Here is a 12,500-nt window from a genome sequence, read left to right as displayed (position 1 = left end):
CGGGAGAGCTGCGGGGCGTGTCTGAAGGCCGACAGGAAGTACCGCTGCGGGTGGTGCAGCGGGGACGGCGGGGAGGGCCGCTGCACGCTGCGCCAACACTGCCCGCTGCCCGCCGCCGCCAACCGCTGGCTGGACCCGTCCGACAGGAGCGTCAAGTGCATCAACCCCCACATCACTCAGGTGTGTGCCCGGCCTGCAGGGGCCTCTCTGCCACCAGGGCCCATCTCTCCCACAGGGCCCATGTCCCACAGGGCCTCTCTGCCACAGGGCTCCTCTCTCCCACAGGGCCTCTCTGTCACAGGGCCTCTCTGCCACAGGGCCTCTCTGCCACAGGGCTCATGTCCCACAGGGCCTCTCTGCCACAGGGCTCCTCTCTCCCACAGGGCCTCTCTGCCACAGGGCTCCTCTCTCCCACAGGGCCTCTCTGCCACAGGGCCCATCTCTTCCACAGGGCCTCTCTCCCACAGGGCACCTCTCTACCACAGGGCCACTCTCCCACAGGGCTCCTCTCTCCCACAGGGCCTCTCTGCCACAGGGCTCCTCTCTCACAGGGCCTCTCTGCCACAGGGCTCCTCTCTCCCACAGGGCCTCTCTGCCACAGGGCTCCTCTCTCACAGGGCCTCTCTGCCACAGGGTCCCTCTCCCACAGGGCCTCTCTGCCACAGGGCTCCTCTCTCACAGGGCCTCTCTGCCACAGGGCTCCTCTCCCACAGGGCCTCTCTGCCACAGGCCTCCTCTCTGTCACAGGGCCCATCTCTTCCACAGGGCCTCTCTCTCACAGGGCACCTCTCCCACAGGGCATTCCCCATGGTTAGCATCCATGCACACATTCCATCTCAACCAACACACATTAGTCTTTGTCACCCAGGCTGCAGTCTTTGTTAAAAGAAGAGGCTGTATCACGCAGATGTAGGAGTCCTCATGTAACTTGGGCAAGTATTCTAGTGACTGTAAATCAGTGGTTCCCAGTGTGGGAGTCAGAAATACCACGGGGAGGTGCAGTGAGGGTAAAGGCAATGTATAGCGTGGGAGGGGTGTGTGTGGGAGAGGGCAGAAGACTTAAAACAGTGGGGCCTAACAGAAAAAGCTTGGTGTGGACAACATAACTGTGAGTGGGAACTTTTAAAATGGAGATGCAAGTATAGCTACAGCATGTCCTCCAGAGAGAGAGAAAGGAAGTTTCACACAGTTCTGCTCCAGATTTATATCTAAAGGTGCCGTTGCCCTTGTGACCTGCTTGATGCAGGAGCTGCTGTCGTTGTGCCAAATCTGTGAGGTTTAAATAAGCACTGATTACCTCTGGGAGCCAATCTGCTAGAGCATACTGTGGATGCACTGAAAGTGTGTGTGTGTGTGTGTGCGTGCATGTGTTTGTGTGCGTGTGTGTGCTTGTGCGTGTGTACGTGTGTGTGTGTGTGTCCATGTGTGTCTGCATGTGTGTATGTGCCCAAACATATGTCTGTGAGAGATAGCGAGAGAGAGAGTGAGAAAGAGAGAGAGAGCGAGAGAGAGAGAGTGAGAAAGAGCGAAAGAGAGAGAGAGCGAGAGAGAGAGAGTGAGAAAGAGCGAGAGAGAGAGAGTGAGAGAGAGAGAAAGAGAGAGAGAGCGAGACTGCACGCGCATAATCACAGCCATATGGAGACATTAACACTGGCCCAGCACCAGACCGAGAGGAAAAAAGAAAAAAAAGCAAACGAACACAAACGCTGATTAGGCCCCTTCTGCTGCGCGCTCGACAGTAAACATGTCCCCCCAGCGGAAGGGCTAAGAACACAAGACACGGCGTCTCGGGACGGAAGAGTGTCCCGAGCGAGGTCCGGCGACGGCGGGAACCGAAAGCTCGGCGTCGCGCGCGCTGAGTGACTCCGACGCTACGCGGCTAGCGGCAGAGCTGGAGGACGTTTCCCGCCTGTTTTTTTTTCCCGCTTTTTTTTTTTTGGCTCCTCTTTCCGTGTCGCTCGTCTTATCTGAGAGAAAACAGACTGGAGTCCGGAGCGTTCGTCGCCAGCGCCTGCTCTTCCCTCTCCTCCCCTTCTCCCTGATCTCTTCTTATCTTCCGCTCTCTCTCTCTCTCTCTCTCTCTCTCTCCCTCTCCCTCCTGCCTCTCGCTTTCTAATTTTCAAATCCTTGAAATGTGACGACTTGACTTGCCGTGATCTTTGGGGAGTGTGGGAACCGCGTCTGGGTGTGTGTTCTCTGACCTCCTTTAACAGCCTGGAGCCAGTCCTGCACTGCTCTCTCTGTCTCTGTCTCTGCCTCGCTCCCTCCCTCTCTCTCTCTCTCTCTCTCTCTCTGTCTCTGCCTCTCTCTCTCTCTTTCTCTCTCTTTCTCTCTCTGTCTCTGCCTCGCTCCCTCTCTCCCTCTCTCTCTCTCTCTCTCTCTCTGTCTCTGCCTCTCTCTCTCTCTTTCTCTCTCTTTCTCTCTCTGTCTCTGCCTCGCTCCCTCTCTCCCTCTCTCTCTCTCTCTCTCTGTCTCTGCCTCTCTCCCTCTCTCTCTCTCTCTCTCTTTGTCTCTCTGTCTCTGTCTCTCTCCCCTCTGTCTCTTTCTATTGGCTTGAAGTACAGTAAAGTAGTACATACAGTAAATATTGCCAAAGCATTGTATACAGTTTATAACTAAAACTATATATTATATATATATATATATATATATATATATATATATATATATAATCAATGTGTCCCCTGTGATAGATTGGCGGCCTGCCCAGGGTATATTCCTGCCTCTCGGCCAATACACGCTAGGCTCCAGGATAAGCGGGTATACTGTAGATAATGGATGGATGAATATATACTATTGAAAGCATTTAGTTATCTGTAATTACAACTTTGACACGTTGAACAGGTAACACATTGTCCAGTTTGTCTGTATGGTGGTTGTAGCCTTGCTGGGTGGGTTACTCACTGTCCCTCAGGTTGTGACAGGCAGAAACACACTGTGCTGTGAGTGGGACCGTGGACCCTTCACCCAGAATGATCTGAAGCGTTTCCATGTTCGTCAGGGAAGAAAAATACAATTATATATTTAGAAAATTTGTTGAAATATTTCTCAGTCGAGGAGGAGGTGAGTCTTTCAGTAAATATTCAGTCTATTTTGGGATTTGGTGCAGTCTTCCAATGTTCCTGATATATGGTTTTGATTTAGAGCCTTATATTGTAATGAGTTTTCTGCGCTGTTTTTTCAGATGCTCTGTGAAATTCAGTGCCCTTTTCTGGGTTTGAATAAGAATTTGATATCCGCCTAATTCAGCCCTGCAGGCATTATTTGCAGTAGTCCTTTGTTCTTGTAGGATATTTTTACAAAATTCTGCATGCAAAATTTCAGCTTGATGTTTTTCCCGTCTAGTGTAGTCTTGCTGATTCAGTGAACCCCTTTCTCTCTCTCTCTCTTTCATTCTCTCTCTCTCTGCCTCTCTCTTTCTCTCCATCTATCTATCTATCTATCTATCTCTCTTTCCTTCATCTTTCATTCTCCACTCCCCAAATCCTCTGTCCTCCTCCATGTCTGGTGGAGGATGGAGGATGTAATAAAATATTTTTTGGGATTATTTTTTAAAATTTCCAGAATGAAGTAGTTTCCTAATTCTTGTCTCTATGATCAGACTCAATCTCTATGACCAGACACTGTGTTTCCTGTGTCAGTCCTTTTCAGTACTTTTTTCCATTGAAAGTCTTTACAATGGTCATACAAAGAGATCTCTCTTTCTCTGCCACTCTCCTTGTCTCCCCCACTAATATACACCCCCCCTCCCCCCCCCCCCGCAGGTGACGCCACTGGCCGGTCCTCCGGAAGGGGGCACTCTGGTGACGATTCGGGGGGTGAACCTGGGGCTGTCCCTCTCCGAGGTGGTGGGGAACGTCCAGGTGGCGGGGGTCCGGTGCGCCCCCCTGGAGGACTCCTACGTCGTCGCCGAACAGTGAGTCGGACATGAGCTAGCGACAGGCTATCGGACATGAGCTAGCGACAGGCTATCGGTCATGAGCTAGCGACAGGCTATCGGACATGAGCTAGCGACAGGCTATCGGACATGAGCTAGCGACAGGCTATCGGACATGAGCTAGCGACAGGCTATCGGTCATGAGCTAGCGACAGCAGCATCAGTAAACAGCCCTAACAGTGTTTTGACTCTGACGAAGACGCAGTAGCTGCGTCTTCATCAGTTGGTCATGTTTGCACATTAAATATTTAAAGATAGACCTGGGTGCTCCAGCGCCTTTCTCTGGGTTAGTCATTTTCAGTGAAGTTACCCAGAGAGTCTTAACAGTGTCCCCTCATACATGTGTCCTTATATCCTTATATTTTGCGTGATCTATGTGCGCCAAACCGAGACGGATCCCTTGCACGTGCAAAAACTCACATTTGGCCAACAAATCTGATTCTGAGTCTGAATCTGATTCTGGAAAAGTCTGAGGCCTAGCACAGAAACTTGGCTCTGAGCACGCCAGACTGCTCTGCGCCCCAGAAGGATAGTTTTAGAAGCGAGAGCCAGGTGCTTTTGTGCTTTATACCCCCGGAACGCAGAAGCACTCATCCGCAGAGCATCGGCGATCTCCCAGCAGGCCGCGTTTTTAAATCACGGCTCAAAGCGGACTTTTATAAGAGCGACTTTTATTGAGCTCCGTTTCGCTTTATTTACAACGTTTTTGTGTTTATTTCTCGTTTTAATCCTAGTTTTATTGTCTTTCCGTTTTATTGTATTTTTCACCTGTGTTGTGAGCTGGGGGGTTATTATGTTTTATTTTGCATTATATTACTTTGTTTTAGTAAAGCACTTTGTGTCGCAGACATTTATGAAAACTGCGACATAAATAAAGTTTAAATCTGAGAGACAGCCTGCAGTAGCTCTTGGTAAACGGCAGTTTTTTGTGGTCCTCAATCCATAGCCTGTGGAGACATGTTTCAATGCAGCCTGGATAAAGTAGGATTGGTTTAATCCTGAATTCAAACCAGGATTGCGATTCAACGGCCAATTACTTCTAAAATTCAAATTAGTAAAAAATTTGCGGGTCTGTGCCTAGTTTTGGGTGTGTGTGTGGATTTGTGGGTTAGAACGTGTAGTTGATTGTTAGGGTGAAGGATTAAGTGATGATGTGCAATGTTGGGCGCTGGTGAATTCTTGCAGCTTGAGTACGTTGAGTTTTTAATTATTTTCAGCCTGTTTTAGGTTTTTTTTTCTCTTCTCCCTGTGTGATCGGAGAAACCGCGTTGCAAGTCTTGCATCACGTTGCCGTGGGCCTGCTAAACTATGGCGCGTCAACTTGAATGACCCAGTATTCCGACAGACGGTTCCTCGTGAGGCTCCCTCCGCAGCTGAACGATGCCGAACTAATTCGGCGGAGAGCCCCTGTCCCTCTCCTTCAGGTCCGGGCTCTGTTTTTGGGCGCTCTCTCCCTGTTGGCCCAACGCTGCCGGTTTTTTTCCACTGCACTTGTTTTCTGCCCAAGGATCCGCATCCTGTGCATTTTTCCCAAGGACTTTGCACAGGATGGGATATAGCCTGGATGAAGCAGCCAGAGGCTCTGTCTGCCAGATGGAGAGATCCTGCTGGGATGACTGATCTGTGCTTCTAGAATGTTCTCTGAGAGATCTGCGGGAACTCTCGCTCTCGTTGAGATGTTGCAGAAGTTGAGGATATTCCCTCCCCACTCTGTGTTGGTTTACTCGCATTGGTCCGGGTTTTTATTGCTCATGCAGTGCAGTCTTTTAGCCAATATGTGTTTGCTTTTATTATTGTTGATTTGTTCATTATTGATTTATTATGACATACATCCAGCATTAAGTGCAAAATGTGTGCGTGTTTGTGCGTGTGTGTGTGTGTGTGTGTGTGTTTGTACGTGTGCGTTTGTACGTGTGCGTGTGCTGGCCTTTGTGTGTATGTGTGTGCGTTTGTATATTTGTGTGTGTGTACGTGCGTACATTTGTGTGTGTGTGTGTGTATGTGTGCCTGCATGTGTGCATGCGTGTGTGTCTGTCTGTGCGTGTGTGGTATGTGCTTGTGCTTGTGGTTGTGTGTGTGTGTGCGTGCGTGCGTGCGTGTGCATGCGTGTGTGCGTGTGCATCTGTGTGTGTGTGTGTGTGTGTACACATCCCCTGACAGGATCGTGTGTGAGATGGAGGCCGCTCCGCTGCAGAGCAGGCCCGGCCCGGTGCAGCTGTGTGTCGGGGAGTGCCGCCCAGAACTCCGCGCTCGGTCCTCCCAGCTCTTCTCCTTCATGGTACCTTCACGCGCTCCTGTACTTAAAAATAAAAAAGAACAACTAGCAACAGGGAGAGATGTGTTTCCCTAAAACTAGTGTCATTTTCCCCTTAAACTGGTATCTAATTTCCATAAAAATAGCATCACCCTTTCCAAAATATGGTATCACATTTCCCTAAAAGTAGTATCACTTTTCTCAAAAACTGTCACTTTTACATAATCTTACCCCTGTGTTTGCAAATGCAGCTCAGACACTGATCAGAGTGTAACATGTGCAAGGTGGTTTTTACATTTTCACAAAAAAACCAGAAACAAAAACCCATGCTTAATGTGAAACTGACACCTGTTTCTCTTTGGCCCAAAAGGGTCACACTTGGGACATAAGGCCTAATGTTACATTACTGCCATTTAACAGATGTCCTTATCCAGAGCGACTTGCACAACTTTAGTATTTTTACATATCGGTTTACACAGAGGGAGATTTACTGAAGCAATTTAGAATAAGTACCTTGTTCAAGGGTAAAATGGCAGTGTCTTACCTTGGAATCGAACCTGCAACCTCAAGCCCAGTTCCCTAACCATTCTGCTAAACTGGCATCATTGGATTTGGTTTGATGTACAGCAGAGGTGGGCAATGAAGGCTGTATCTATTTCATTTTAAATTCTGGCCTTTATTACTTAATTAGCCCTAACATTTACGCCATCTGATGTTTTAGCTCCAGTTTTTGATAAGCGCATGAATGATGGCTTTTTTGACTGCTCGTGTCCCTATATGAAGAATTTTAGTGTGATCTAATCTATGAGTGAGCCAGTGCTGGTATATACAGCTAATTAGCTCATTTAGCTTGATGAAAATCAGTACACACACCAGCCCCCCAGGACCAGAATTGCCCCCCCCCCCCCCCCCATGAACTATGTTAATCACCCTTAGTAAAAGCATCTGCTTTAGCAAGCAAATTGAAATAGCACGTTAGCGCGTTATTTTCGTTCTCTTTCCAGACGCCAGCAGTGAAAGGGCTGTCCCCCGGCCGAGGCCCAGAGTCGGGGGGCACGAAGGTGACCATCCTGGGGGAGAACCTGGCGGCGGGGAGTAACGCGGAGGTCAAGTTCGGAAATCAGACCTGCGAGTTCTACGGGTAAGAAACCGTCCCACGAGAAACACACGCGCACACACACACACACACCCCTCCCGCAAGCTCCGCGGTTGTCACGGTAACAGACTACTCGAGGACGACTTTGTTGATTTTTGTCGCCGAAGTGTCGGCATTCGTTCGTTCGTTCGCGTTAACGCAACGATTGATTTGCGTGAGGCGTCAGGCACACGTGCTGAATGGTGCTGTTAGCAGAGGTTGCTTTCTTAATCCTCTGGCACGCGGAAGGCGAGGTTGGCGTCCCTCGCGGCGTTTCTGTATGCAGACGGCGTGCTCCGGCTCGCTGGAATGTGATTACACACACGAGTGCGTGTTCGTGGCGCGGAGCGGATTACGGCTAATTGGGAAAGCGCAGCCCCACGCGGAGTCGTTTCGCCGTTCGTTATTTCACTTATAGCGCAGTCGACAAAAAAACGCGCAGTTCCTGCTCTCTCTCTCCTTCCCTCCCTCCATATTTTTCTTTGGTATTTCAGACCAGAGGCCGACTTAACACCTGTCTTTTTCCAGTACACTAGTATCCTCTAACCCCCCCCCCCCCCCCCCCCCCCCCCTCACCTGCCCTCCACCTCCCGGTTTTGATCTGTCAACTTTCTACACCAACTTTTTATGTAGCAGCATACAGACTGCTGTCTTAAAGTGGGGGAGGAGGGCAGTCTGTTTCCCTTGTCGATGGTCGGTTGCAGTTGGTCGCAGTTGTGTTATAGTCCGCGTGGATTTTGGGGAGCAGGACCCTAAAATGTCCTGAGAAGGGCCGCGTGGGTGAGCATGGGATCCCCCCCCTGAGGAGAGCTGTTTCCACAGGCGGACCGCGACGGAGATTATCTGCGTCTCCGCCCCCTCCCTGACCGGTTTGGGCCCGGTGCCGGTCTGGGTTCGAGTGGACCGGGCCCAGCTGAAGGGGAACCTGGCCTTCAGGTACATCGAGGACCCCACTGTCCAGCGCATCGAGCCGGAGTGGAGCATCACCAGGTGACCCCACCCCCCTGACCACACCCCTGGCCACGCCCCCTCCCAACCACCTGACCACGCCCCTTTCACACCTGGACTCAGAATGACAAGAAGACATTGGTCCTCAGTGATCTTAGGTTTTTTTTAAACCCTATTTCAGCTAGTTATAGCAATAGGAGGAACAAAACAAGGGTGAACAATATTTGCTTTTCCTAATGAGTCGTAGTGTTTCTTTGAACTACACAGGTCCTAGCAATATCACAGCACATCATTTTGTACATTTCAAAAGAAACGTAGTGCTTTTGATACCAGTAAATTCAAGAAAGGTAAGAGACTGAAAAGCACAGTTTGGAGAAACAAAATGTTTTTCAGTTTACATGAAGTTTAATTAAATAAAAACGGGTTGCTTTGATCCTGGATTGGCTGAGACCACGTTCTACAGTGATTATAAATCCAATACAGTAACAGTTACTCAAGCAGCACTCCATGCAGAAACTGTAACTTACAAATAATATTACAAAATAAATAACATTGCGTCATGAATTGTTTCTGTATGCTGTAATAATTTTGTAAAAGCAATATGCAGCCACGGCTACAGCAGGTTGGCGGCACTCTGCTTCGTGCCTAAAACACCCCCGTAGCCATGCCTGTATTCACAGTACAGCACGGGCCCTTGTGCCGTATTGTTTAATTGAATGTACTCTTGTAAGCTGGTGCATTAACCCCCCCCCCCCCCTCCCCGAATCTTGTGTTTCTGACAGTGGCCACACCCCTCTGACCGTCACCGGTACCAACTTAGACGTGGTGCAGGAGCCGCGGATCAGGGTGAAATACGGCGGCAGGGAGTCCGTCAGCGTGAGTACGGAAACGCCGGGACCCCCCCCCCCCCCCCCCCCCGGAGCTGCTCTGTGTCCCGCAAAAAAAAACCCAGACCCCCCCCCCCCCCCCCCCCCGGAGCTGCTCTGTGTCCCGCAAAAAAAGTTATGTCTCATTGTAGGATCGTTTCTCTTAGTGGTATGAGCGATCTTTTTCTCAAGGTGGTGGGGCCCGATGTAAGATCTTTTCATGGGGCCCGAAATCCCCCGGTGGTGCCCCTCCCTGCGGACCCTGCCCTGAGGCTGTGAGGACAGTGGCACAGCCAAATTACCCAGTGCTTTTTCTTTAGAAGCATGTCTGCTTACACATTCACTTCAGATTGTTTTAGCTGTTTTTTTATTGTGGCCACTGGGACTGGAACAGGACGTGCGTTTCCGCTCGCTGGGAGTTTTTCAGTCCTCAGCGTCGACCTCCATTCAGCTGCTGCCAGTGTGGCACGTCCCGCCCTCCAAAAAGTATGACGAGCATTAGCTTCTTATGTTTTGTGAACTGTTGTTTATACGGGGCTTTTGAGTCACAACATATCAAAATAAAAGCCTTAAAAAAATTTTTAAAAATGGGACTGCACAGCTGCATTTCAGGGCCAGACAGTGCCAGTGTGCCTGGTGCAGTGTGTCTCAGGGTACGCTGCTGTCTGCTGAAATATATATATATATAAAGGAACATTATATCCGCTTTTATTTTCCCCTCTGCTCCTTGCTTTTGTAATCATCTCTCTCGGCCATGTTTTTTTTTCGAAGCTGTTTCACGGCCGACAGTTACACGCCTGAGAGGATTTCGTGAGAGGACGAGCGTCTTATTTACAGTAAATGAATGTCCGCTCTAAAAACCGTGGAGCTCATTATTCACGTGAAATGACAGACCCGCGTTCTGGGATTGCAGATGCACGCTGCGGTAGCGGATTCGCAGATAAAGTACAAAGCGCAGTCCACATCGCCCCTGGTTACAGCTGGGAGGGAGGCGTCTGCTAGACACTGAATGACTTCATCAGGCGAACAAAAAAAAAAACAAAAAAAACCCTCAATGAAAACAAAAGATTTGATTTGGATGGGGGGGGGGGGGGGGGGGGGGGTCGGATCAAATGTTCCCATCGACCTTTGACCCGAGAGAACAAGAGAACATCAATCACATGACCGCGAGGCGCTTCTCTTTGGCAGCTCTTGTGTTTTTGCTGCAGACCTCCTGACTGCGTCTGTTGTGCCAGCTCCAGCAGATAAGCAATCAAACCCCTTTTTATTACCCTCTGCTCACGGCGCATAGTTGCAAAAAAAGTTGTCCTCGGTGCCTCTCTCCCCTTCTCTCTCTCTCTATCATTTACGGCCACTTGGCGCCCCCTGGTGGTCGACTCGCCCAGAGCTCTTTGGAGAAGGGTGCAGAAGGCTGTGTGGGGAGGTCTGGCTCGTCTTCGTCTCGCGCCATCTGCACACGTCAGATTTAAAAGACGTTAGCGTAGCGTCTCTCCTGGCTGCCCCCGGAGGCGCGGCGTCAGGACAGGAAGTGTAATTCGGCTGTGAGTGTAGAACGCTCGCGCGATGTCAGAGTGCGTTTGCTGCTCTGCCGCGGATACGGCTGGGCCGTCAGCACTGTTCGCGGGGGGCGTAGAAACAGCCGGGAAACAGGAACGACTTCCTCAAGCCTGAGGGGTCAAAATGAAATATGAAAATATATTCCTCAACGATCTCTCTCGCTCTCACTTTCTCTGTCTCACTCACTGTCTTCTTATCTTTCTCTTTCTCTCTGTCTGTCTCCTCTCCTCTCCTCTCTCATTCTCTTCATCACTCTCTCAACGGGCTTCTTTTTGTCTCTCTCTCTCTCTTCCAAAATACAGTGTTCAAGTAAAGAAGCGGGTTCATTTGGTGAATTATTTTGTCTGGTCAATCAAAACAATTTTGCAATTGGGAAACTGGAAAAACAATGTCGGGAGCTGGTGTTTTAAACCCTGAGGCCTTGTTACGGGGTTGAGCAGCATGCATTTAACGAACTGGTTAATGACATACCTAGTGTCAGTGAAACTGGGTGGTGGGGGGGGGGGTGGTTTGTGTGAGGTGAGAAATGCAGGGCAGATTGTTTTTTTAATCTTAGTTTTTTTCCTGACAATGATGACACTTGCTGCAATGTGTTTTCTCTTGAGAACATGTTGTGATGACCTGGATTATATGGATAAAAAATAAATAAAGGAATTTTAAATCTCAAATCTCCCCCCCCCCGTCTCCCCGCCTCTCTGTCCCCCTTCCCCCTCTCTCTCTGCCCCCCAACCGTGCCCACCCTCTCTCTTTGTCCCCCCCTCTCTCTGCCCCCTGTCCCCCTCCCCCTTTCTCTGCCCCCCCCCCCCCCCCCCTCTGGCCCCCTCCCCCCTCTCTCTGCCCCCACTCCTCACTCTGTCCCCCTGTCCCCCTCTCATCCCCCCCCCTCTCAGGTGTGTAAGGTGCTGAACACCTCCACGCTCAGCTGCTATGCCCCGCCCCTGGGGACGGATTACCTGGCGGGGGCGGAGTCTCTCAGGCACGCGGACGAGCTGGGCTTCATCTTTAACAACGTGCAGGCCCTGCTCACCTACAACAGCACCAGCTTCATATACTACCCCAACCCCGCCTTCGAGCCCCTCAGCGCCTCCGGGGTCCTGGAGCAGAAGCCTGGCTCCCCTGTGATCCTGAAGGTACTGCGGGGGGGTTACATTGACACACATTACATTACACTACATTACAGTACATTACATTACATTACACTACATTACAGTACATCACATTACACAACATTACACAACATTACACTACATCACACTACATTAAATTACATTACATTATACTACATGACAGCACATTGCACTACATTACAGTACATCGTATTAAACTACATTACAATACATCACATTAAACTACATTACAGTACATCAGGACACAACATTACACAACATTACAGTACATCAAATTACACTACATGGCATTGCATCACATTACATTACACTGCATTATATAACATTACATTACATTATACTACATGATAGAACAATCTTACGCTTGCTGTGATGTCACTGGTAACCATGGTAAGAGTATGTTACAGTATTACTGAAGTATTGTCACTCCTCTTTTCTCCTGATAGGGCAGGAATCTGGTGCCCCCAGCGTTGGGCGGGGCCAGGCTTAATTACACGGTGCTGATTGGGGACACGCCCTGCTCGTTAACTGTCTCCGAGACACAGCTGCTGTGTGAGCCGCCCAACCTCACCGGCCAGCACAAAGTCCTGGTCAGTCTCTCTGTCTCTCTGTCAGTCTGTCTGTCTGTCTGTCTGTCTCTCTGTCAGTCTGTCAGTCTGTCAGTCTCTCTGTCTCT

General features: G+C 49.8%; 1 protein-coding gene across 2 annotated transcripts in view; it reads left to right on the top strand.

Annotated features, from left to right (window-relative positions):
- Window positions 1-12,500, top strand: part of LOC118211605 (plexin-A2-like) — an 80,728-nt gene that overhangs the window by 49,680 nt on the left and 18,548 nt on the right. For both annotated transcript variants that reach the window (XR_004762033.1, XM_035388948.1), the window contains exons 12-19: window positions 1-180; window positions 3,765-3,916; window positions 6,098-6,215; window positions 7,196-7,332; window positions 8,149-8,316; window positions 9,057-9,150; window positions 11,588-11,827; window positions 12,271-12,414. The exon at window positions 1-180 is cut by the window's left edge and continues 26 nt beyond it. Coding sequence is in view for 1 of the 2 variants with exons in the window: in XM_035388948.1 (XP_035244839.1) it covers window positions 1-180; window positions 3,765-3,916; window positions 6,098-6,215; window positions 7,196-7,332; window positions 8,149-8,316; window positions 9,057-9,150; window positions 11,588-11,827; window positions 12,271-12,414 (1,233 nt within the window). In the remaining variant the exon portion in view is untranslated. The remainder of the gene's footprint in view (window positions 181-3,764; window positions 3,917-6,097; window positions 6,216-7,195; window positions 7,333-8,148; window positions 8,317-9,056; window positions 9,151-11,587; window positions 11,828-12,270; window positions 12,415-12,500) is intronic.

Source organism: Anguilla anguilla, chromosome 13, assembly GCF_013347855.1.
Source record: "Anguilla anguilla isolate fAngAng1 chromosome 13, fAngAng1.pri, whole genome shotgun sequence".
NCBI lineage: Eukaryota > Metazoa > Chordata > Actinopteri > Anguilliformes > Anguillidae > Anguilla > Anguilla anguilla.
The sequence above is the reverse complement of the archived record's forward strand: the minus strand, read 5'-3'. Positions and strand labels throughout refer to the sequence as shown.